At 51.9% G+C, this 26,508-nt stretch overlaps 1 protein-coding gene across 2 annotated transcripts in view; it reads right to left on the reverse strand.

Moving 5' to 3' along the window:
* Positions 1 to 604: 604 nt before the first annotated feature.
* LOC116967902 (serine/threonine-protein kinase PAK 4-like) overlaps positions 605 to 26,508 on the reverse strand; it is a 106,792-nt gene continuing 80,888 nt past the window's right edge. For both annotated transcript variants that reach the window (XM_033014556.1, XM_033014555.1), the window contains exons 4-10: positions 22,454 to 23,176; positions 17,628 to 18,077; positions 12,397 to 12,530; positions 9,783 to 9,909; positions 3,808 to 3,933; positions 2,226 to 2,360; positions 605 to 1,156 (exon numbers count right to left, since the gene is read on the reverse strand). In XM_033014556.1, the coding sequence (XP_032870447.1) occupies positions 1,001 to 1,156; positions 2,226 to 2,360; positions 3,808 to 3,933; positions 9,783 to 9,909; positions 12,397 to 12,530; positions 17,628 to 18,077; positions 22,454 to 23,176 (1,851 nt within the window). In that variant the 3' untranslated portion in view covers positions 605 to 1,000. The remainder of the gene's footprint in view (positions 1,157 to 2,225; positions 2,361 to 3,807; positions 3,934 to 9,782; positions 9,910 to 12,396; positions 12,531 to 17,627; positions 18,078 to 22,453; positions 23,177 to 26,508) is intronic.

A 26,508-nucleotide genomic window follows, 5' to 3' on the forward strand; every position in this document is an offset into this window, starting at 1 on the left:
ATTCTCTCAGAGACGGAGCCCTCCTGACCGCTGCCTTAAACACATTGATGGGGTGGGAGATTGCAACCTTCGCGTGGTCCGCCCTGTTTCGACGAATGCAATCAACCTGGCGAGCACAATCAAATAGAACAAGTTGCCCAACAACTTTAGACTGTGCACGCCACACGCAAGAAGAAGAAGAAGACATTGATGTCGGGAGGCGGTGAAGAGGGAGTGCCCAGCGCTGGTGACCACCAGCTACCATTGTGTAGACTTCACGTAATGCAGAATTCACAGTCGACTTGACTTCGAGACTTGCGATCCAGTGGCTGATGGACGTCATGCGAGACGAGACCAGACTTTAAACTTAGTCTCCACAGCCGGCTCAAATCCTGCACACTTTAAAAAAATAAAAACACAGATATATTCGAAAACCAAACTTGGGCGACCGTGAGTCCAATGTGATGTGGGAGTGGTTAAACACAGCCCACTTTGTCTACCAATATCCCAACAAACCTCACAAACGGTCAGGATCGCCCCTCTCCCTAGTTGCATGCATCTTCCTGGTGCATCTGTCACATCTTAATAACAGTGTTTAAAAATCAAATCTTGATTTAGTAGTGAAATATACACACTTATTTTTTATATTTATATAAAATTCCAGTGTAGTTCCTCTCAGCTGTTGTATAAGCATTTAAACTACATAACTCATCCGGCAACAGTCTTTTGCTTTTAAGTTACACGGTACCAAAAGTCGGCGTTCAGTAGTATCGATATCTCTCCGTTGTGGTTCTGCCCCTTTTGTGAAACAGTAGTGTCAAGGTCCCGACGGGAGGTGCAGTTGGGAGCAGCGTTCCCCCCACAGACAAGGTGACATCTCGCAGGCCCAGACATCAAACATCCCGCTCTCGTAAATGCCAAATGTTTTATTTATGAGATATAGGCTTCCTAGTTTTTAAAAAAATCACAGATTTTCTTTTCTCCTCTCCCAGTCGTGTTCACTAACTCACAAGCTGCTCGCTCATTTAGTCCGGTTCATTCTCATCAGTAGGACAATGCATGAGGAGTGGCCCGCCTTGCTCAGGAAGGGGTGCTTCAGTAGCTCCGTCGCCATCGCTCGCTGCGACGGGTCCCGAACCAGCAGCCGCTCCAGAAACCCCTTCAGCAGGGGCGAGACCTGGGAGAGAGAGAGAGAGAGAGATCAGGGTTCAGTCGACAATTCAACAACAGGGGCTTCATTTCCAGAGAGACACGCTGCACCCTCTATGGGATTCCTTGCCACAGAAGGCAGTAGAGGCCAAGTCGGTGGATATCTTTTACGGCAGAGATAGATAGATTCTTGATTAGTGCGGGTGTCGGGGGTTATGGGGAGAAGGCAGGAGAATGGAGTTAGGAGGGAGAGATGGATCAGTCATGATATGGGGAGAAGGCAGGCACAGATTATTGATAGGGGACGATCAGCCATGATCACAATGAATGGCGGCGCTGGCTCGAAGGGCCGAATGGCCTCCTCCTGCACCTATTTTCTATGTTTCTATGATTGAATGGCAGAGTAGACTTGATGGGCCGAATAGCCTAATTCTACTCCTATCACTTGTGACCTTAGGTTGTACTTGCAGCTGGTAAATTGGAGAGTGGGATGAAACCGTTTAAGATCTCGGAGAAAACCCACGCGGTCACGGGGAGAAACGTACAGACAGCACCCGTAGTCGGGTCTCCAGCGCTGCTAGTGCTGTAAGGCAGCAACTCTACCGCTGATTGGGGGTCAGGGTAGATCCAAGGGCCAGAAAGAACAACGGGAGTGGACTCGCTGGGCCAAAGGACCAGTTTCCATGCTGTAATATAGGCCCTGAACCACTTCCCCGAGTTACTCACAGACTCTCCCGAGTTTTCCCCTTGATTCCCCTCGGGGAACGTCGGGGAATGTCAGTAGCGACCTCATAGGAGTCCATAGATGTTTCGTAGCGGCTCGTAATGCCAGACGTAGGAACTCGGGGCATCAGGTAAGCCGGGGCGTTTTTTTCCAACATGTTGAAAAATGTCCACGAGTTAAAAAAAGCCTCGAGTACCTACGAACGGCTGTTACCGTAATTCTCCGAGTTGGAATCAAGGGGAAAACTCGGGAGAATCCGTGAGTAACTCGGGAAAGGGGGACATGGGCTTCACTCGAAACTACATGAAGATGCCACTAGTGGGGAAAGAGAAGACGTTATCAATACTTGGATGGGGCCCATTGGCGCGATTACCTTCTGACCATTCTTCAGTTTGGGAGGCAGATTATCCCGTATCATTTTCATGGCCTTCAGAGGAGGTTCATTGAAGTATGGAGGCTCCCCATCGACCATCTCGATCACCATGATGCCCAGAGACCAAATATCAACCTGCAGACAAAGGCAGAAGGAACGGCAGGCGTGTTAGTGGGCAATACGTCACCCCCTTTCACCCAAAACCCCCGCAACTCAAAATAAACTGATGGAAAGGTTCATGGGTTCAGAAAAGTTGTCAGAATGTGAGGCACCGATTAGATAACACCGGTGCTAAATGCAACGGGTGGAAACATAGAAACTAGGTGCAGGAGTCGAGGCCATTCGGCCCTTCGAGCCTGCACCACCATTCAATATGATCATGGCTGATCATCCAACTCAGTATCCCATCCCTGCCTTCTCTCCATACCCCCTGATCCCTTTAGCCACAAGGACCACATCTAACTCCCTCTTAAATATAGCCAATGAACTGGCCTCAACTACCTTCTGTGGCAGAGAATTCCAGATATTCACCGCTCTCTGTGAAAAATGTTTTTCTCATCTCGGTCCTAAAAGACTTCCCTCTTCTCCTTAAACTGTGACCCCTTGTTCTGGACTTCCCCAACATCGGGAATAATCTTCCTACATCTAGCCTGTCCAACCCCTTAAGAATTCTGTAAGTTTTTATAAGATCCCCCCCTCAATCTTCTAAATTCTAGCGAGTACAAGCCGAGTCTATCCAGTCTTTCTTCTTATGAAAGTCCTGACATCCCAGGAATCAGTCTGGTGAACCTTCTCTGTACAAAGTTACCGTCTAAAGATTAAATTCATTTTCTTTCTCCCTAAAGGGCCTGTACGAGGTAATTCAAGATTTCAAAAAGGAACTGCAGATGCTGGAATATCGAAGGTACACAAAATTGCTGGGGAAACTCAGCGGGTGCAGCAGCATCTATGGAGCGAAGGAAATAGGCGACGTTTCGGGCCGAATAGGGAACTGTTTTAGGAAATAGGCAACGTTTCGGGCCGAATAGGGAACTGTTTTAGGAAATAGGCAACGTTTCGGGCCGAATAGGGAACTGTTTTAGGAAATAGGCAACGTTTCGGGCCGAATAGGGAACTGTTTTAGGAAATAGGTAACGTTTCGGGCCGAAACCCTTCCGGGTTTCGGCCCGAAACGTCGCCTATTTCCTTCGCTCCATAGATGCTGCTGCACCAGCTGAGTTTCCCCAGCAATTTTGTGTACCTGAGGTAATTCAAAAGTTCTCCCGAGTTCTCCCAATTCGAGCTCGTGTAATGTACGTACCGCGTACGTAGGAGCTCGTGGATGTCACGTAGGGGCTCGCACGAGTTAAAAGCAACAATTTTTTTCACCGCGAGTATTTTTTTTAACCCGTGGGCATTTTTCAGCGTTGAAAAAAACGTCACCAGTTTACCGGATTTCCCGAGTACCTACCCACCGTTACTCATGCCAGCCGATACGCAGGGCCTAGATACACTTCAATATATTTTTGCAAACTCTAATGTGCATTTTGAAATCCGTTTCTGACAGGGATAACAAGATTAGTGTGAGCGAACATCAAGTCACCTCTGGTCCATACGGCAACCGGGAGATCAGCTCTGGTGCCATCCAGTAAGGGGTGCCCACTAGTGACTTGCGCCTTGGCACATCCTTCGATACCTGGGCACAGAACCCAAAGTCGGAAAGCTTCACCTGCAAGACAAACGGAGAGCACGAGAGTCATTGAAACATATAAGATTGTTAAGGGCTTGGACACACTACAGGCAGGAAACATGTTCCCGATGTTAATAATAATAATAATGGATGGGATTTATATAGCGCCTTTCTAATACTCAAGGCGCTTTACATCGCATTATTCATTCACTCCTCAGTCACAATCGGTGGTGGTAAGCTACTTCTGTAGCCACAGCTGCCCTGGGGCAGACTGACGGAAGCGTGGCTGCCAATCTGCGCCTACGGCCCCTCCGACCACCACCAATCACCCACACACATTCACACACAGGCAAAGGTGGGTGAAGTGTCTTGCCCAAGGACACAACGACAGTATGCACTCCGAGCGGGATTCGAACCGGCTACCTTCCGGTTGCCAGCCGAACACTTAGCCCATTGTGCCATCTGCCGTCCCAAGATGTTGATCCATATCCCTCTAAGTTATGTGCCCATCTGAAAGCCTCTTAAAGGCCACTCTCATACCTGCCTCTCCATCACCCCAGGCAGCGCGTTCCAGGCATTCACTTCTCTGGAGCAAGGTTGGGTTGTAGACTTTTAGATGCGTTTGCTCAGGGGAGGGCTAAAGGCAGGAAACATGTTCCCGATGTTGGGGGAGTCCAGAACCAGGGGCCACACACAGTTTAAGAATAAGGGGCAAGCCATTTAGAACGGAGACGAGGAAACACTTTTTCTCACAGAGAGTGGTGAGTCTGTGGAATTCTCTGCCTCAGAGGGCGGTGGAGGCCGGTTCTCTGGATGCTTTCAAGAGAGATCTAGATAGGGCTCTTATAAATAGCGGAGTCGGGGATATGGGGAGAAGGCAGGAATGGGGTACTGATTGGGGATGATCAGCCATGATCACATTGAATGGTGGTGCTGGCTCGAAGGGCCAAATGGCCTCTACTCCTGCACCTGTTGTCTATTGTCTAAGTCAGTTTGGAGAGATAACAACCTACACAGTATCCATTTACAGACTCAGCAACAGTTTCTTCCCAGCTGGTGTCAGGCAACTGAACCATCCCATCACCAACTAGAGAGCGGTCCTGACCTCCCATCTACCTCATTGGAGACCCTCGGACTATCTTTAACCGGACTCTGCTGGACTTTACCTTGCACTAAACGTTATTCCCTTTATCCTGTATCTGTACACTGTGGACGGCTCGATAGTAATCGTTTCGCTGGATAGCATGCAACATAAAGGCGTTTCACTGTACCTCGGTTCACGTGACAATAAACTAAACTAAACTTCCAAATCCCAGTCAAACTGCACTGATACTACTGATGGGATCCAGTAGAACTTTATTTACCCCTGGAGTGAAATTGGTTGGCCAACAGCCATACAATACAACAAGATACATGATATTAAAGTGGTGAGTGGAAGGTCCAGGATTGGGGATGAGCAAAGATTCAAGAGAGTTTATTGTCATGTGTCCCTGATAGACAATGAAATTCTTGCTTTGCTTCAGCACAACAGAACATAGTAGGCATTGACTACAAAACAGATCAGTGTGTCCATATACCATTATATAAATATATACACACATGAATAAATAAACTGATAATGTGCAAATAACAGATAATGGGCTATTAATGTTCAGAGTTTTGTCCAAGCCAAGTTTAATAGCCTGATGGCTGTGGGGAAGTAGCTATTCCTGAACCTGGTCGTTGCAGTCTTCAGGCTCCTGTACCTTCTACCTGAAGGCAGCGGGGAGATGAGTGTGTGGCCAGGATGGTGTGGGTCCTTGATGATGCTGCCAGCCTTTTTGAGGCAGCGACTGTGATAGATCCCCTCGATGGTAGGGAGGTCGGAGCCGATGATGGACTGGGCAGTGTTTACTACTTTTTGTAGTCTTTTTAAAGATCCCGGATTGGGGAGGGGGAAGGGGAGCCAGTCGATCCCACGACAGAAGGGGGAGGGTACACTGCACGGGCTGGCGAGCGGGCGGATAGAGCGCAGCCTGCGGCAGCTGCATGGTGCAATGGCGGAAGGCGGTGACACCAGCTCACTGGGCCAACCCGACCCAACCTCGACACCATCCATCCAGTACCGCCACGACACCAGGCCTTATAGTGAGAATATTTTTTAAAATCGCTGATCTCCTTGGACCAAGATCAGGGTAATGAGGGTTGAGAGGGAGAGATAGATCAGCCATGATAGAATGGCAGAGTAGACTTGATGGGCCGAATGGCCTAATTCCTCTCCTGGAACTTATGACTTGGAAGTTGAAAGATGGCACCGGAACGAGACGACTCTGTGAGCTTTTCCAGGAGAGGAACTATCGTATGATCCGATCCGATTTGACTGGATATCAAACAGCGCAAGCATTTCACTGTATCTCTGCACATGTGACAACAAAAAGCAAACGGATACATGAGGGTGTAAGTAAGGAAACTGTCATTAGGAAGAGAGATAATGCAGTCATTCAAGGAACTGCAGATGCTGGTTTACACCAAAGGCAGATACAAAGTGCTGGAGTAACTCAGGGGCTCAGGCAATATCTCTGGAGAAAAAGGACGGCTGGCGTTTCGGGTCGGGATGAAGGAAAGATAGAAACATAGAAAATAGGTGCAGGAGTAGGCCATTCGGCCCTTCGAGCCTGCACCGCCATTCAATGTGATCATCCAACTCAGCATCCTGTACCTGCCTTCTCTCCATACCCCCTGATCCCTTTAGCCACAAGGGCCACATCTAACTTCCTCTTAAATATGGCCACTGAACTGGCCTCAACTACCTTCTGTGGCAGAGAATTCCACAGATTCACCACTCTCTGTGTGAAAAATGTTTTTCTCATTTCGGTCCTAAAGGATTTCCCCTTTATCCTTAAACTGTGACCCCTCGTCCTGGACTTCCCCAACATCGGGAACAATCTTCCTGCATCTAGCCTGTCCAACCCCTTAAGAATTTTGTAAGTTTCTATAAGATCCCCCCCTCAATCTTCTAAATTCTAGTGAGTACAAGCCAAGTCTATCCAGTCTTTCTTCATATGAAAGTCCTGAAATCCCAGGAATGTCAGGACTTTGGTTTGAGTTTGAGTTTTTAATGAACTCAAAACAACATGCATGTCCTGAAATCCCAGGAATGTCAGGACTTTGGTCCTGACAAGGAAGTTCGGAAGAAGGAAGGACAAGGAAGGTCGGAAGAAGGGTCCCGACCCGAAATGTCAGCCATTTATTTCTCCAGAGATGCTGCCTGACCTGCTGAGTTACTCCAGCACAGTGTCTATCTTTAATACAATAATTGTCTCTATATGAATTTTTTTCCCCCCCCACAAACAATAAGTTCGCAAAGAAAATATTTCATTCCTTGAAGTATGAACTCTGGTTTTCTTTTATTGCCTCCATTTAGTGTTGTCACAGGAGCCTTTACAGTGCAGGCCCAGAACAGGCTGTCCATTTGCCAAGAGCCATCCCCGTAAACACTGGATCCCAATGCTGGGTGACAGATTGCTGGCTCCTTCCCCATTTTTAATGAACTCAAAACACCATGCATGTCCCAACATGCAGGGAGACAGTGATCACAGAAACCATTAAACCACTGGAAGAATGTGCTTTCAATTTTTGAAAAACAACTCAAATGTCAACACAAATAAAGAAATTCCTCCGCAACTTTGAACTAAAACGTTCCAGCCTTCCACAGTAGGGTGAATCTCCACTTGTCATCAGCTGTGGGAAGGATGCCTTTAACATTGGAAAGGGTGCAGAAGAAATTCACCAGGATGTTATCGAGATAGGCAGCGCAGTGGGAGAGTTGTTGCCTTACAGCGCCAGAGACCCGGGTTCCACCCAGACAGACTACAGGTGCTGTCTCTATGGAGTTTGTACGTGCTCCCAGTGACCTGCGTGGGCTTTCCCTGGGTGCTCCGGTTTCCTCCCACACTCCAAAGACATACAGGAAGAGAGGGGGGGAGGAGGGAGGAGGAGGGAGGAGGGGGGAGAGAGAGGATCGCTCCGGTTTCCTCCCACACTCCAAAGACGTACAGGTTTATAGGTTAATTAGCTTTGGTTAAATTGTAAATTGTCCCTAGAGTGTGTAGGATAGTGCTAATGTGATCACTGGTTAGCGCGGACTTGGTGGGCCGAATGGCCTGTATCCACACTGTATCTCTCAACTAAACTGAACTGGCTGACTTGAGCTGTGGGGAAAGTTTGGATAGATTGCCTTTGGAGTGTAGGAGGATGAGGGGTGAGCTGACTGAGGTGTCCAAGATCACGAGGGCCATGGATCCGGTGAGCGCTCAGTCTTTTTACCCAACGTGGAGGATTTTAGAACTAGTGGGACGAGACTTAAGGTGAGAGGGATATAAGAGGGACCTCAGGAGCAACTGTTTCCACTCAAAGGGTAGTCCATGTCTGAAATATGTTGCGATGTAGGAAGCGATAGGAACAGATGAAATTGTGACATTTAAAAGACATTTTGACAGATATATGGATGGGAAGCGTTTAGAGAGCAAAGGGCTAAATGCAGATAAATTGGACGAGCCCACTATGCCAACTTGTTGACCGTGGACAAGCTGGGCCAAAGGGTCTGTTACAGTGGCGTACAGCTTGATGTTGCCATAACTCTGCCCGTTGTAGTGTTTAAGAAGGAACTGCAGATGCTGGAAAAATCGAAGGTAGACAAAAATGCTGGAGAAACTCAGCGGGTGCAGCAGCATCTATGGAGCGAAGGAAATAGGCAACGTTTCGGGTCGAAACCCTTCCGGGTTTCGACCCGAAACGTTACCTATTTCCTTCCTGAAGGGTTTCGGGCCGAAACGTTGCCTATTTCCTTCGCTCCATAGATGCTGCTGCACCCGCTGAGTTTCGCCAGCATTTTTGTCTACCTTCTGCCCATTGTAGTTCCTCACGTGGCCACGAAGGGGCAACATTCCCAATCCATGCAAACTGCTACCGTTAGAACTGAGACTTTTAAGTTTTGTTTTTTGGATTTGATTGGAGGGCGAGTTGCCTCCCCCTCAAAACAAAATCATTCCCCCCTCTGGTAATGAGATCTCCTGCCCTGCCTGTCCCACACTGCTGTGTGCACAGAGCTGGAAGCTGGCCATTGCCAAAGCACAGCCCAAGACACAAAGAGAGGGAGAGGGGGGAGAGGGGGAGAGAGGGGGAGAGAGGGGCAGAGGGGCAGAGGGGCAGAGGGGCAGAGGGGCAGAGGGGCAGAGGGGCAGAGGGGCAGAGGGGCAGAGGGGCAGAGGGGCAGAGGGGCAGAGGGGCAGAGGGGCAGAGGGGCAGAGGGGGGAGAGGGGGGAGAGGAGAGGAGAGGAGAGGAGGGGGGGAGAGGGGGGAGAGGGGGGAGAGGGGGAGAGGAGAGGAGAGGAGAGGAGGGGGGAGAGAGGGGAGAGGGGGAGAGGGGGAGAGGGGGAGAGGGGGAGAGGGGGGAGGAGAAAGGGGGGGAGGAGAGAGGGGGGGGGGGGAGAGGGGGGAGGAGAGAGGGAGGGAGGAGGAGAGAGGGAGGGAAGAGATAGAGAGGGAGGAGAGAGGGGGCAGGAGAGAGAGGAGGAGAGAGGGAGGGAGGAGAGAGGGGGGAGGAGAGAGGGGGGAGGAGAGAGGGAGGGAGGAGAGGGAGAGAGGGGGGAGGAGAGAGAGGGAGGAGAGAGAGGGAGGAGAGAGAAGGGAGGAGGGAGGAGGGAGGAGGGGAGAGAGAGAGAGAGGTGGAGGAGAGAGGCAAGTTACTCCAGCATTTTGTATCTATCTTCGTTGTCAACCAGCATCTGCAGTTCCTTCCCACACACACAATGGATTATCCAAGCTACGAGGATTATAATTTATATAAGACTGTTAGGAGACGCCAGTTTGCTTCAGACATCCGCTGTGAGTTTGATGCTTATACCTACCCTTCCGTCGTGAGTTAAGAGAATGGAGTCACTCTTGATGTCTCTGTGAATCACCCCTTGTGCGTGGAGGACTGCCAACCCCTTCAGCACAGACAGGCAGACGGTGGCTATCTGTTCTTCATTCATCCTGTGGCACAGAATCCAAGAGTCATGAACAGGCACCAGCAGTCTGTGTAGTCTATTCATAATGTGCAACCGATCCTGTCATCCGAATACCCTCCCTTATTTCAAGAACACTTTAAGGGCTGGCATGTGGCACAGCTGGTAGAGAGGCTGCCCTCACAGTGCCAGAGGCCCAGGTTCGATCCTGACCTCGGGTGCTGTCTGTGTGGAGTTTGCATGTTCTCCCCGTGACCGCGTGCGTTTTCCATCCCACATCCCAAAGGTTAAATGGCCCTCTGTGAATTGCTTCTAGCCAGGGAGGGAGTGGATAATAATAATAATAATAATAATAATGGATGGGATTTATATAGCGCCTTTCTAATACTCAAGGCGCTTTACATCGCATTATTCATTCACTCCTCAGTCACACTCGGTGGTGGTAAGCTACTTCTGTAGCCACAGCTGCCCTGGGCAGACTGACGGAAGCGTGGCTGCCAATCTGCACCTACGGCCCCTCCGACCACCACCAATCACTCACACACATTCACACACAGGCAAAGGTGGGTGAAGTGTCTTGCCCAAGGACACAACGACAGTATGCACTCCAAGCGGGATTCGAACCGGCTACCTTCCGGTTGCCAGCCGAACACTTAGCCCATTGTGCCATCTGTCGTCCCAATTGATGAGGAAGAGGGATAGATAGCATAGAAATAGTGCGAGCGGGTGATCGACGGACAGTATGTATCTTTCAATCAATCAAACTGCAACATCTCTGCCAAATAATATAAGCCAAAGTTATGTAGGACAGAATGCAAAGAAGCAAACCGTTTCACAGTGAGACTCAATTTTAGACTTTCGAGAAACACGGGCCCTTTGACCCACTGAGTCCACGCCGACCAGCACTAGCAGCACCACACACTCACTCTCGGGACAATTTACAATTTTGCTGAAACCAATTAAGCTACAAACCCGCACGTCTTTGGAGTGTGGGGGGGAAACCGGAGCACCCGGAGAAAACCCACGAGGTCAGAGTCCAAACCTTGTACAGACAGCACCCGTAGTCAGGATCGAACCCGGGTTCTGTGTGTAGGATAGTGTTAGCGTGCGGGGATCGCTGGTCGGAGCGGTGCGGACTCGGTGGGCCGAAGGGCCTCTTTCCACCCTGTAAACTAACCTATACTAGCGCAGATGAAAGATCTTGCAAAGAAAATCAGCTTATTTATTCAGAAGTACTGTATCCCTTGGCGAGATGGATTATCACTCACTGACAATTTAGGCTTTGTGCATGAGGTTTTAAATTTGTGAGCGTGGCCACTCGACACTGTTCCTCTTTTTCGGAGAATCACACACACACACACACAGCGTTCAGCCCATCGTGCCTCTTCCGTAGCCGTGGCAACTTTGTTCTTTAAATCTCCTCTCAATTTTCTTTTGAAAGTTAGTGCTGGGCAGCGGCCAGATGAGACCTGACACCTGCCCCGGCTGCTTGGAGCGTGGATCAGAGATGGACAACAAGGTCGACGAGAAGAGAGGATTCTCTCCACAGTTCCCCCACCACAACTTCTGAATGCCCGACCTGAATGTAGCGTCTTATCGAAGTGATGGGGACTCGGTCTGTGTCGTGGATCGCGACCGAGTGTGCTGGGCTGGGCTGTTGGGCCTGGCATCAAACCATCTCCCAGTGTTCAGAGAGGTTTGCGTTTCTATAGCAACTTTCTCGTCCCTTTCAGACCAGTCCAAAGTACTTTACAGTCAATGAATTACTTTTTAAATATAGAACCTGCTGCATTGCAAGGCACACAGTAGCTGGTTTGTGTTTAGCAAGCTCTTACAAATAACAAGAACATTCTGTTCTGTGGACATTTTAACAGAGAGAAAAAGTCTGTCTCTCCGCCCCCGATCTTTTAGCGAGTACCATGTGATCTTTAAGGCCCATGTAAGGGGGCAATAAAAATGCCCTCTTTATTACCTTGCCGATTTCAAATAGTGAAAGGCCTGGATAGAGTGGATGTGGAGAGGATGTTTCCACTAGTGGGAGAGTCTAGGACCAGAGGGCACAGCCTCAGAGTAAAAGGATGTACCTTTCAGGAAAGAGATGAGGAGGAATTTCTTTAGTCAGGGGGTGGTGAATCTGTGGAATTCATTGACACAGAAGGCTGCGGAGGTCAAGTCAATGGATATTTTAAAAGGTGGAGGTTGATAGATTCTTGATTAGTACGGGTGTCAGGGGTTATGGGGAGAAGGCAGGAGAATGGAGTTGAGTGGGAAAGATAGACCAGCCATGATTGAACGGTGGAGTAGACTTGATGGGCCGAATGGTATAATTTTGCTCCCATTACTTATGAATTTTATTGGGGGCTTTATCTCTTGGGGATTAAAAACGATCTTTAAAAAAAATCAGTGTAGCACCCTCTCAGTCCGTCCATCACTGAAACGCAGGCCTGGGGGTTGAGTTGACGAATCTAGAGTTTCTGATACACTGAAGCTGAGTTGATGCAACTCTGATCCATACCTGGTGTGTGTTACGATGTCAGTCAGTGCTCCCCCCTCCAGGAATTCCATCACCACCCACAGCTCATCGTCCACGAGATAGCTATTGTACATCTCCACCACATTTTCATGATGGTAGTCACGCATTATCACAACCTGCAGAGGGGGGGGGGGAGAAAGGAGACAAATGACTGTCATGGCCATCGCCGACACCGTCATGGCAGCCGCCGCAGAGACCGTCATGGCCACCGCCACAGACACCGTCATGGCCACCGCCTACACCGTCATGGCCACCGCCACCGACACCGCCATGGCCACCGCCGACACCGTCATGGCCACCGCCGACACCGTCATGGCCACCGCCACAGAGACCGTCATGGCCACCGCCGACACCGTCATGGTCACCGCCGACACCGTCATGGCCACCACCGCCGACACCGCCATGGCCACCACCGCCGACACCGTCATGGCCACCGCCAGAGACCGTCATGGCCACCGCCGACACCGTCATGGCCACCACCGCCGACACCGTCATGGCCACCGCCAGAGACCGTCATGGCCACCGCCGACACCGTCATGGCCACCGCCGCCAGAGACCGTCATGGCCACCGCTACAGAGACCGTCATGGCCACCGCCGACACCGTCATGGCCACCGCCGACACCGTCATGGCCACCGCCACAGACACCGTCATGGCCACCGCCACAGAGACCGTCATGGCCACCGCCGACACCGTCATGGCCACCACCACAGACACCGTCATGGCCACCACCACAGAGACCGTCATGGCCACCGCCGACACCGTCATGGCCACCGCCACAGAGACCGTCATGGCCACCGCCGACACCGCCATGGCCACCGCCAGAGACCGTCATGGCCACCGCCACAGACACCGTCATGGCCACCGCCACAGACACCGTCATGGCCATCGCCACAGACACCGTCATGGCCACCGCCACAGACACTGTCATGGCCACCGCCGACACCGCCATGGCCACCGCCAGAGACCGTCATGGCCACCGCCACAGACACCGCCATGGCCACCGCCACAGACACCGTCATGGCCATCGCCACAGACACTGTCATGGCCACCGCCGACACCGCCATGGCCACCGCCAGAGACCGTCATGGCCACCGCCAGAGACCGTCATGGCCACCGCCGACACCGTCATGGCCACCACCGACACCGTCATGGCCACCGCCACAGACACCGTCATGGCCACCGCCACAGACACCGTCATGGCCACCGCCACAGAGACCGTCATGGCCACCGCCGACACCGTCATGGCCACCGCCACAGACACCGTCATGGCCACCGCCACAGAGACCGTCATGGCCACCGCCGACACCGTCATGGCCACCGCCACAGAGACCGTCATGGCCACCGCCGACACCGCCATGGCCACCGCCAGAGACCGTCATGGCCACCGCCACAGACACCGTCATGGCCACCGCCACAGACACCGTCATGGCCACCGCCACAGACACCGTCATGGCCACCGCCACAGACACCGTCATGGCCACCGCCACAGACACAGTCATGGCCACCGACACAGACACCGTCATGGCCACCGACACAGACACCGTCATGGCCACCGCCGCTGACACCGTCATGGCCACCGCCGCTGACACCGTCATGGCCACCGCCACAGACACCGTCATGGCCACCGCCGACACCGTCATGGCCACCGCCACAGAGACCGGCATGGCCACCGCCGACACCGTCATGGCCACCGCCACAGAGACCGTCATGGCCACCGCCACAGAGACCGTCATGGCCACCGCCGACACCGTCATGGCCACCGCCAGAGGCAGTCATGGCCACCACCGAGATTACCTCCTCGTGCCTCACGCAGAAAACACAACCGCAAGCGACAAAAGGCCTTTCTCCCATCAGGATTAACGCTCCATAGCTTATTGGTTTCGCCCAACAGCGAGATCTGATGTTACAGAACACAGAGATCAGAGAGACGGGCCGCGCAGCGGTAGAGTTGCTGCCTCACAGTGCCAGAGCCCCGGGTTCGATCCGGACTACAGGTGCTGCCTGTACGGAGTTTGTACGTTCTCCCCGTGACCTGCGTGGGTTTTCTCCGTGTGCTCCGGTTTCCTCCCACACTCCAAAGACTTGCAGGTTTGTAGATTAATTGGCTTGGTATGATTGTAAATTGTTCCTAGAGTGTGTAGGACAGGGTTTAGTGTGTGGGGAACGCTGGTCGGAGATGGATTCGGTGGGGCGAACGGCCTGTTCCACGCGCTGTATCTCTAAACTAAACTTGGGACGACAGATGGCACAATGGGCTAAGTGTTCGGCTGGCAACCGGAAGGTAGCCGGTTCGAATCCCGCTTGGAGTGCATACTGTCGTTGTGTCCTTGGGCAAGACACTTCACCCACCTTTGCCTGTGTGTGTCCTTGGGCAAGACACTTCACCCACCTTTGCCTGTGTGTGAATGTGTGTGTGAATGTGTGTGAGTGATTGGTGGTGGTCGGAGGGGCCGTAGGCGCAGATTGGCAGCCACGCTTCCGTCAGTCTGCCCCAGGGCAGCTGTGGCTACAGAAGTAGCTCACCACCACCGAGTGTGACTGAGGAGTGAATGAATAATGCGATGTAAAGCGCCTTGAGTATTAGAAAGGCGCTATATAAATCCCATCCATTATTATTATTATTAAACCTTTAAGTACACGTCCACAATTCCCTAAAGGTGGCGAGACAGGTGGACAACGTGGTGAAGGAGGCATTTGAAATGTCTGCCTACGTTAAGTGCAAAAGTGGGAGCATGATGCTGTCTGTACGGAGTTTGTACGCTCTCAGTGTGACCTGCGTGGACTTTCTCCCGAGATCTGCGGTTTCCTCCCACACTCCAAAGATGTGCGGGTTTGTAGATTAATTGGCTTTGGTATCATTGTAAATTGTCCCCAGTGAGTGTAGGATAGTGTTAGCTTGTGGGGATCGCTGGGCAGCGCAGACTCGGTGGGCCGAAGGGCCAGTTTCTGCGCCGTATCTCTAAAGTAAACTAAAACAGGAAGAAGCAACAGACCCCGGCCACTGGCAGTCAGTCTCTGATGGTCGCCCAGGAAGACACGCCGGGGGATTGGACGTTTTCGAACCGAGCCATTTAGAACGGAGACGAGGAAACACTTTTTGTCACAGAGAGTTGTGAGTCTGTGGAATTCTCTGCCTCAGAGGGCGGTGGAGGCAGGTTCTCTGGATGCTTTCAAGAGAGAGCTAGATAGGACTCTAAAAGATAGCGGAGTCAGGGGATATGGGGAGAAGGCAGGAACGGGGTACTGATTAGGGATGATCAGCCATGATCACTTTGAATGGCAGTGCTGGCTCGAAGGGCCAAATGGCCCACTCCTGCACCTATTGTCTATTGACGTAATGGGAGAGGGGGGAATGGTTTGGAGATGGGGTGGTAGGATAAGAGGAAGCAGAGAGGAAGGAGGGAGGAGGAGAGATGATGATTAAAGTGAAACCAAACAACTGGTGCTACCTCCAGCGAAATCGGCGGAGGAGTGGAAGGGTGGGAACAGGCAGCTCTGCTGGGAATTCTTTGCTAATTGCAAGTTAGAACGTGTCCAAGGACAGAGCAAGGCGGGGGAATTCCAGCGCTGTCAGGCAGCCAACTTTGATACACAGCTCAGCAGAAGGGATAGCACGCAGGTCGGGGCAAAGGAGGATGCACCTCTGCCCAAACAGAGATGAAATGAGTGGAATGAGGAGGGGGTGAGATGCGGAAACGAGATCGAGAGAGGGCAGAGGTAGTGAGAAGAGAGAGCGAAAAAAAAATGGGGAAAGGCAGGAAGAGAACATGCAAGAAATGTGGGAGGGAGAGAGGCAATTGAGGAAATTCAGAGTGTCTCGGAGGATCCTCCAGTGCTTCCACTCAGCGGCTGTGGAAAGCATCTTGTCCGGAAATATCACAATTTGGTTTGGGAACTGCTCTGCCCAGGACAAGAAGGCTCTGCAGAGAGTAGTGCGTTCGGCCGAATCAGGAGGTGCAACTCCAGAGCCAACAAGATCATGGGAGACCCCTTCCACCCCAGCTGCTACGGTCAGGCAAACGCCTCCGTTGCTATGCTGTGAGAACGGAGAGGATGAGAAGGAGTTTCTTCCGAGAGGCCATTAGGACTGTAAACTCCTATCTCTCCAGCGACTAACTTCACTGGACCAATTTTCTGTTGTGTGGTGTATTTTTTAAATTGCTGATTTTTTCCTTCATCTTCCCTCCCACAAATATGTAATATGTGAATATGTGATTCTGTTTGTTGTTTGTTTGTAGTTTTTTTGCACAAAAGTCCGCGAGCATTGCCACTTTTCATTTCACTGCACATCTCGTATGTGTATGTGATGAACAAACTTGACTTGACAGAGAGAGAGAGAGAGAGAGAGAGAGAGAGAGAGAAAGTGGGGACAGAGAAAGAAGGGAAACAGGGTGGAGAGCAGGGAAAGACCGGAAAAGAGAGAGAGCGGGGGAGTGGGAGCAGGAGAGGGCAGTGTGGTAGAGTGGAGCTTTCTGAGTGAAGGTGTGGAGGCTGGGAGGTTTGAGAGTAAACCGCAGAGAGCCTGTGGCCGAGTTTGGCTGAAGACACGCTGGGTGGTTACGTGTGCCGTTAGACTGCGTGCAGGGGAAGCCTGGGTCCACAGGTGGCCCCCCTCTCCCCCACAAAGGGGGGGCCCTCTCCCCCTCAAGAGGGGGGCCCTCTCCCTACACAAGAGGGGGGGTCCTCTCCCCTACACAAGGGGGGGGCCCTCTCCCCAGAATGGCGCCCCTCTCTCTCCCCCACAAAAAAAGGGGGGCACTCTCTCCCCCACAAGGGCGCCCCTCTCTCTCCCCCACAAAAGGGGGGCACTCTCTCCCACATAAGGGGGGGCACTCTCCCCCACACAAGAACGCCCCCCTCTCTCCCCCACAAAAGGGGGGCACTCTCTCCCACACAAGGGGGGGGCACTCTCCCCTACACAAGGGCGCCCCACTCTCTCCCCCACAAAAGGGGGGCACTCTCTCCCACACAAGGGGGGGGGCACTCTCCCCTACACAAGGGCGCCCCTCTCTCTCCCCCACAAAAGGGGGGCACTCTCTCCCACACAAGGGGGGGCACTCTCCCCTACACAAGGGCGCCCCCCTCTCTCCCCCACAAAAGGGGGGCACTCTCTCCCACACAAGGGGGGGCACTCTCTCCCACACAAGAGCGCCCCTCCCCCTCCCCCACAAGAGCGCCCCTCTCTTGCCCCCACAAGGGGCCCCACGTTACCTCATTGAAGAGCAGCTCCCTCCGCTGCTGCTTGCGCAGGTCCATCTTCTTGACGGCGACCAGCTTGCCGGTGCTCTTCACGGTGGCGATGCAGACGATGCCGGTCGATCCCTCGCCGATCTTGATGAAGTTGTCCAGGTAGGTGCGGGGGTCTCCCGGGTCCACCACCATCTGCAGGGCGGCCCGGAACTGCTCGTGGGACACCCGCTGGGGCTCCCGCTGGGGCGAGCGGAGGTCGGGCCCCGGGGGGGGGGCGGGGTACGAGGCCGGGGGGCCGGGCTGGGGGCTTCGGGCCGGGTGCGTGTCGGAAGCGTTCGGGGCCAGGCCGCTGGGCGCGGGGTCCACCGGGGCCCCTTTGAAGTGGCCCTGTTCCGGTCTAGTCGGGCTGTGTTTGGCCACGTTGGGTCCATTGTGTCTGAGGTCGTGGGGTATTCCAACCCGGAGGTCAACCTGAAGCGAAGGGGAGAAAGACAAGTTAGAGAGAGCCCGATATATCCTTGGTTTCTTGGTCCTCCAAAATATTCCAAATGGAATTTAAACTGGAGGTATCCATCACAGACATACAAAATCTAACCAAGCCAAAAACTGGCCCCATTTGAGGAGTTCCTCCAGCACTTCGTATTGTGTTTAAGAAGGAACTGCAGATGCTGGAAAATCGAAGGTAGACAAAAGTGCCGGAGAAACTCAGCGGGTGCAGCAGCATCTATGGAGCGAAGGAAATAGGCAACGTTTCGGGCCGAAACCCAGAAGGGTTTCGGCCCGAAACGTTACCTATTTCCTAAAACAGTTCCCTATTCGGCCTGAAACGTTGCCTATTTCCTAAAACAGTTCCCTATTCGGCCCGAAACGTTGCCTATTTCCTAAAACAGTTCCCTATTCGGCCCGAAACGTTGCCTATTTCCTAAAACAGTTCCCTATTTGGCCCGAAACGTTGCCTATTTCCTAAAACAGTTCCCTATTCGACCCGAAACGTTGCCTATTTCCTAAAACAGTTCCCTATTCGGCCCGAAACGTTGCCTATTTCCTTCGCTCCATAGATGCTGCTGCACCCGCTGAGTTTCTCCAGCATTTTTGTATTAGCACTGAATTAACATCTTAGAACTTAGCACATTCACACCAATCGACAGAGGGGCAGGGAGTGGGGGGGGGGAGGAGGGAGAGAGAATGAAGGGGGGGCGGGGCAGGGACCAGGAAGGTGGGAGAGGGAAGGTGGAGAGGAGAGTGGGTCAGGGACCAGGGAGGAAGAGAGGAGGGGGCAGGGGGCAGGGATGGAGGAAGGGCGAGGGAGGAGGAAGTGAGGCAGGGTCGGGAGGAGGAGGAAGAGGGGCAGGCATGGTGGGAGCGATGAGGGGGAGGAAGGAAAACGCATGAACTGGGAGATGGGGGGGGGGGGGGGGGAAGCAGGAATCAGGGAGAGGTGTTGGGGAGGAGACAGGGGCGGGGAAGAATTCAGAGAGAATGTCACACGTACAGATGGGTCACAAACTCTCAACTGAGGAATCAACCTAGCTGATAAGACACAAAGTGCTGAAGCAACCCAGCGGGTCAGGCAGCATCTGTGGAGGAAAGGGTCAGAAACTGTCTTCAAAATCCTGAAGGAGATGTTTCCGACCCGAATCACCTGGTCCTTTTCTCCAGAGATGCCGACATGCTGTGCCTCTACCATTGGTATAATCTGAAGTTCCTTCCTACACATTCAACCCAGCAAGTTAGATAAGAAAGTGCCAAAAAATGTCTTCACCGGCTGTGGGGGGGGAAATGGAGAAGCGGGGAGAGGCTTGGAACTGGGTGGTGAGGCATCGGGGGTGGTGACAGAGGGAAGGAGGAGGGGAGAGAGAGGCTTGGAGGAGGGAGAGAGAGAGAGAAGAGAAAAGTCAAACAATGCTAGCTGTTGCTGCAGCTCCCTCAGTTCTTGGATGGCTCCATTAATTGCTTTTCCTCCATGGATGATCAGCCATGATCACATTGAATGTCCGTGCTGGCTCGAAGGGCCGAATGGCCTACTCCTGCACCTATTGTCTATTGGCTTCCAGCAACACAGGGTGCACTGTGCACCATTCCCACTGTGCCCCAGCATACTATAAAGACACAGCACGGAGACCAAAAAAAATCATATATGCACCATGGTCGATAACATTTCCTCATTGAAATGTTACCATCACCTTTGGCAGCTTTAAGCCTAGATTACATTCAATGCTCTGATGTCACAGCTGGCCCTGCATCATAAAGCAGCTTAAAAGCCTCAATATATCTTGTTAAATTAAATCTTCCACCACAAGCTAATACTGGCATTCGAGAGCCTTGGTACACGGCTATGCGTGTCTGCAGAGAACACTAGTTAAGAACTGGGAGCGTCGGCATGCAAGCTACGGAAGGCAGGAGGTGGGAACCGATGACACCAGAGGCCGTCACCCGGAAGGATTCAGCAGGCCGGGCAGCATCTGCGGAGGAAATGGACGGTTGACGTTTCGGGTCAAGGTTCTTCTCAAGACATTATCTTCCCCCTTGCCCGCACCCCACCCCTCAAGTCTGCTGCCCAGAATTGAACACTGTTGCTCTAAATGGAATGCACTTACATCTTCATATAGATCCAAACTTAATGCATCTATCACATTGGAAGTGAATGGGATTACAATAGACAATAGGTGCAGGAGTAGGCCATTCGGCCCCTCAAGCCAGCACCACCATTCAATGTGATCAATAGGTATTACTTTCCTTTCTGACACAATTCTGCTTGTATATTTCATATTTATAACTGTACAAGGGACAGTCTGAAGAAGGGTTTCGGCCCGAAACGTTGCCTATTTCCTTTGCTCCATAGATGCTGCTGCACCCGCTGAGTTTCTCCAGCACTTTTATCTACCGCACAAGGGACACCAGGTGCTGGAGTCACAGTAGGTGAGGCAGCATCTCTGGAGAACATGGATAGTTTTGGGTGCAGGCTGAGAAAGAGGAGAGGCAGGACAAAGCATGGTAGATGGTAGGTTGACATGTATGTGAGGGGGGGGGGGGGGGGGGGGGAGGGGTGTGGACAGGCAGACGGTTGGAACAATCCCCAGAGACAAGGTATTGCGAGCAGTTTTGGGTCCCATATCGGAGGGAGGATGTGCTGGCATTGGAGAGGGCCCAGAGGAGGTTTACGAGAACGATCCCAGGAACGACTGGTTAACACGTGATGAGCTTTAGGCTGGGCCTGTACTCGCTGGAGTTTAGAAGGATGATGGGGGGGACCTCATTGAAACTTACCGAATAGTGAAAGGCCTGGATAGGGTGGATGCGTAGAGAGCGTTTCCACTAGTGGGAGAGTTAAGGACCAGAGGCCACAGCCTCAGACAAAATAGTCGCACCTTTAGAAAGGAGATGAGGAGGAATTTCTATAGTTGGATGGTGGTGACTCTGTGGAATTCATTGCCACAGAAGGCTGTGAAGGCCAAGTCAATGGATATTTTCATGGCGGTGAATAATAGATTCTTGATTAGTACGGGTGTCAGGGGTTGTGGGGAGAAAGGAGTTGAGAGGGAGAGACTGATCAGCCACGATTGAATGGCGGAGTAGACTTAATTGCTGGAGAAACTCAGCGGGTGCAGCAGCATCTATGGAGCGAAGGAAATAGGCAACGTTTCGGGCCGAAACACTTCTTCAGACTTTCGGTTTCGGCACGAAAACGTCGCCTATTTCCTTCGCTCCATAGATGCTGCTGCACCCGATGAATTTCTCCAGCATTTTTGTCTACCTTCAATTCTCCAGCATCTGCAGTTCCTTCTTGGGCAGAGTAGACTTAATGGGCTGAATGGCCCAATTCTGCTCCTATAACTTATGGAGAAGGAGGGTCTGAAGAAGGGATTTGGCCCGAAACGTTGCCTATTTCCTTCGCTCCATAGATGCTGCCTCACCTGCTGAGTTTCTCTACCTACAACTTATGAACTCATGAGATAAGAATGGCAGGTGCGAGAGACAGGGTAGAGAAGTTGTGGGCAGTGGGTGAACTGAACCCCTGCAGCCATTAGATTTTATAATTCGGACCGCTAGGCTGTAGGGGGATGCATTTTTGCATTTTTTGTCTTTTTAATTGTTAATTATTGGTCTTTTTAGGTATTTATTGCTCTTAGGTAGTGTCCACATTGTATTTGATGTATTTTCTGTCTGCGTTCGTTTTGAATGTGTGGGTTTGTTGGTTGGGGGCTTCTGGACTCTCTTTTCACTGGCATCAGCCAATCTTCCCTATCCCGCCTGCAACTGGTCCAAAACGCCGCAGCGAGACTCCTGACGGGGACCACATCACCCCGATCCTGGCCTCTCTCCACTGGCTCCCGGTGCGGTTCCGTATACATTTCAAGACCCTCCTCCATGTCTACAAAGCCCTCAATGGGCTTGCCCCCTCCTACATTAAAAGTCTTCTCACCCACCGCTCCACCTCCAGGTCCCTCAGATCGGCCGACTTGGGGCTGCTGAATATCCCGCGGTCTAGGCATAAGCTTAGGGGCGATCGACCGCGCCTTTGCGGTTGCAGCTCCTAGACTGTGGAACAGCATCGCCCTTCCCATCAGAACTGCCCCCTCCATCGACTCCTTTAAGTCAAGACTAAAATCTTATCTATACTCCCAAGCCTTTCCTGACGTCCACTGAGCGAGGGCTATATGTATATATGTATGTAGTTTGTTTGTTTATACTATTCTTATAACAAATGTAAAGCACTTTGGCCAACGAGAGTTGTTTTTTAAATGTGCTATATAAATAAATGTGACTTGACTTGGGCATCTGAATTTCCCTGAGGGAACAATATTTATAATGACTATTGCAGGAGCGGTACAAAGTGCCATACAGACCTGGCTGCTGGTGCCCCTATTTGCCGATGTATCGGCCATTGGGTAGGTATTGAAGGGTCTTGCCAGGTGGTGCATGCTCTTCAACGCTCCATCGGCATCGGGAACGTTTGGAGAGCGGGCGTTTGCCCCGGAGAGGGGTCGCTTGTCCCGCGGGGACTGCGGGCTGATCTCGCCCGTGTACGTGGACTTTGGCCTCTTGTCGGCGCCGTCGTTCCTCTCCCGCCTCGCCAAGTGTTCCTGCTCGCCCACATGGTTGGCCTCGCGCTCGCCGGGGTGGCCCCTGCGGCCGTCCCCCTTGCCCCTGGCGTCGGAGGCCTTGCGGTGATCGGGGCGCGGCTCCTTGTCGCGGTGGCCGGTCCGGCTCGGCTCCTGCCCCCTGGGCTGCTGCGGGTACGCCCGCCCCTCGTCCCGCTCGCCGTGCTGCCGGCTCCTGTGCCGGTCGTCCCTGCCCTGGTCCCTCTCGTCCCGCGAGCCCGGCCTGGCCACGTCAGTTCTCGCCCGGTGCTCGTGGTACCTCTCCAGCTCTGCTGGGTAGGCGCCCCTGGGGTGGCCGTCGTGCATCCCGTTCCTGTGCATCACATCCTGCGCTTGGTCGCGATGGGGCAGCGACGGCGGGCTCCCTCGCCGCAGCGAATTGGAGCGGGTGACGGAAACATTCTCAAACTCATCCAGAAGCCAGTTTAGCGAGCCATCGATTCCAATCTTGCTGCCTCGAACAATGGCCTGTGGGAGAACAATGAAGAATGAAGAATACAACCATCATTTTAACTCACAGAAAGAATTACCGAGGAACTCATCTTCCACCCCATCAGCCGTCGCATACACCATATAATCCTCCAACATTTTCGCCACCCCTTTCTGCTTTCCGCAGAGACCGCTCCCTCCGAAACTCCCTGGTCAACATAGAAAATAGGTGCAGGAGTACCCGAACATTCTCTGATGCAAGGAAACGCCCCAGTAGAATGCTACACAGAAAGGCAACCAACAGGCCCCTTAGCCACGGTGTGAGGTGCTGCCTCACAGCGCCAGAGACCCGGATTCCATCCTGATCCTGACTACTGGTGCTGTCTGTACGTTCTCACCGTGACCTGTGTGGGTTTTCTCCGGGTGCTCCGGTTTCCTCCCATACTCCAAAGACCTATACCGTTGTAGGCTAATTGGCTTGGTAAAATTGTAAAGTGTGTCGGATAGTATTACTGTGCGGGAATCGCTGGACGGAACGGGCCGAAGGGCCTGTTTCCGCACTGTGTCTCAAAACTAAATTAAAATAGAAACCATTTGCAATATTCACTGGCTCAGCAGACGGTATTAGACCTGATCAAACAGGCTGGAAGTCTTTTCTCAAAATAAATGCTGGGGCAACATGATAGAGTCCTTTAAGGTTATGAAAAGATTTTGGCATGGTAGATGTAGTGAAGGGATAAGTTTCACTTGCGCAAGAGGGAATAAATACCACACAGTGACAACTGGAGAGTTCAGGGAAGCTGCTTTACTGGGAGAGTGGGCAGGGTGTGGACATTGTGCCCATAACGAATGCTTGAAGTGAATAGTGTCGAAACATTTCGAGGGAGGCTGGATAAACGTGACAACGCTTTGTCGGCCCACCGGGTCCGCGCCGACCAGCGATCCCCGCACATCAACACTATCCCACGCATGCTAGGGACAATTTCACCGAAGGCAATTAACCTGCAAACCTGTGCGTCATTGGAGTGTGGGAGGAAACCGGAGATCCCGGGGAAAACCCACGCAGGTCACGGGGAGAACGTACACATTCCTTACAGACAGCACCCATAGTCAGGATCGAATCTAGATCTCTAGCGTTGTAAGGCAGCAGCTCTACCTAGAACCTCTAACGGAGCGGAGAGAATCTATTCCTTTTATTGTATCTCACACAAATTAAATTAACTGTTCATAAGACAAAATGCTGGAGTAACTCAGCGGGTGAGGCAGCATCTCTGGAGAGAAGGAATGGGTGACGTTTCGGGTCGAGACCCTTCTTCAGACTGAGAGTCAGTGGAGAGGGAAACTAGAGGTATCTAGTTAACAAAACAGTCACCTGTGGGCCGAAGGGCCTGTTTCTCCACTGCATCTCGAAACTAAACTAATGAAAGGCAGGGGAGCTCAGGTTTGTTGAATCACATGAAATAAAAATAGGTTATGAAACAATTCAATCGATATCAACCCTGCAGCCTTGATGACAAATGCTGAGTGGTCTCTTTATGTATTACGGGCAAGACAGAAAAAAAAACACAGGGCATTCACAATGCAACCATCAAATTGGAAGTAGTACACCACAAGTCCCATGGGGTTTACTCATTCACTGTGAATCAGGGGCTATGGACAGGAGTACAATATTTCATTCAGTGGCAAGCTGGGCAGTGAGCCAGCTTGTAGCTAGGCTGCAGATAGATTTACACGGGCAGAGAAACAAAGGGTTGGGTAAAGGCGGGTCTGGGCGTGCACAACCCCCACCCCCCCGCACCCCCCAAATATTTATACGTGCTGAATTTAAAATGGAAATTCACGGAGGGGGAAAAAAATGGGAATTGTAAATGACCACAATAGTGAAGAGATCCTGACTCCGCACTAATTATCACAATGACTCTGGAACAAATTTAAAGCCAGACCAGTATATAAAACCGTGGATAGACACAAAATGCTGGAGTAACTGTGAGTCAAAGGAATAGGTGATGTCTGTGTGTCTGTCTGTGTGTCTGTGTGTCTGTCTGTGTGTGTGTCTGTGTGTGTGTCTGTGTGTGTGTCTGTGTGTGTGTCTGTGTGTGTGTCTGTGTGCCTGTCTGTGTGTGTCTGTCTGTGTGTGTGTGTCTGTGTGTGTGTGTCTGTGTGTGTGTGTGTCTGTGTGTGTGTGTGTCTGTGTGTGTGTGTGTCTGTGTGTGTCTGTGTGTGTGTGTCTGTGTGTGTGTGTCTGTGTGTGTGTGTCTGTGTGTGTGTGTGTGTGTGTGTGTGTGTGTGTCTGTGTGTGTGTGTGTCTGTGTGTGTGTGTGTCTGTGTGTGTGTGTCTGTGTGTGTGTGTCTGTGTGTGTGTGTGTCTGTGTGTGTGTGTGTCTGTGTGTGTGTCTGTCTGTGTGTGTGTATGTCTGTCTGTGTGTGTGTGTGTGTGTCTGTGTGTGTGTCTGTGTGTGTGTCTGTGTGTCTGTCTGTGTGTGTGTGTCTGTGTGTGTGTGTGTGTCTGTGTGTGTGTGTGTGTCTGTGTGTGTGTGTGTCTGTGTGTGTGTCTGTGTGTGTGTGTGTCTGTGTATGTGTCTGTCTGTGTGTGTGTCTGTCTGTGTGTGTCTGTCTGTGTGTGTGTCTGTCTGTGTGTGTGTCTGTCTGTGTGTGTGTCTGTCTGTCTGTGTGTGTGTCTGTCTGTGTGTGTGTCTGTCTGTCTGTGTGTGTGTCTGTCTGTGTGTGTGTCTGTCTGTGTGTCTGTCTGTGTGCCTGTCTGTGTGTCTGTCTGTGTGTCTGTGTGTGTGTCTGTGTGTCTGTCTGTGTGTCTGTGTGTCTGTCTGTGTGTCTGTGTGTCTGTCTGTGTGTCTGTGTGTGTCTGTGTGTGTGTCTGTGTGTGTGTCTGTGTGTGTGTGTCTGTGTGCCTGTCTGTGTGTCTGTGTGTGTGTGTGTGTCTGTGTGTGTGTGTGTGTGTGTGTGTGTCTGTGTGTGTGTGTGTCTGTGTGTGTGTGTCTGTGTGTGTGTGTCTGTGTGTGTGTCTGTCTGTGTGTGTGTCTGTCTGTGTGTGTGTCTGTCTGTGTGTGTGTCTGTCTGTGTGTGTGTCTGTCTGTGTGTCTGTCTGTCTGTGTGTCTGTCTGTCTGTGTGTCTGTCTGGCTGTGTGTCTGTCTGGCTGTGTGTCTGTCTGGCTGTGTGTCTGTCTGTCTGTGTGTCTGTCTGTGTGTCTGTCTGTCTGTGTGTCTGTCTGTGTGTGTGTCTGTGTGTCTGTCTGTGTGTCTGTCTGTGTGTGTGTCTGTGTGTGTGTCTGTGTGTGTGTCTGTGTGTGTGTCTGTGTGTGTGTCTGTGTGTGTGTCTGTGTGTGTGTCTGTGTGTGTGTCTGTGTGTGTGTCTG

The sequence above is a fragment of the Amblyraja radiata genome, chromosome 41 (assembly GCF_010909765.2).
Source record: "Amblyraja radiata isolate CabotCenter1 chromosome 41, sAmbRad1.1.pri, whole genome shotgun sequence".
Classification (NCBI taxonomy): domain Eukaryota; kingdom Metazoa; phylum Chordata; class Chondrichthyes; order Rajiformes; family Rajidae; genus Amblyraja; species Amblyraja radiata.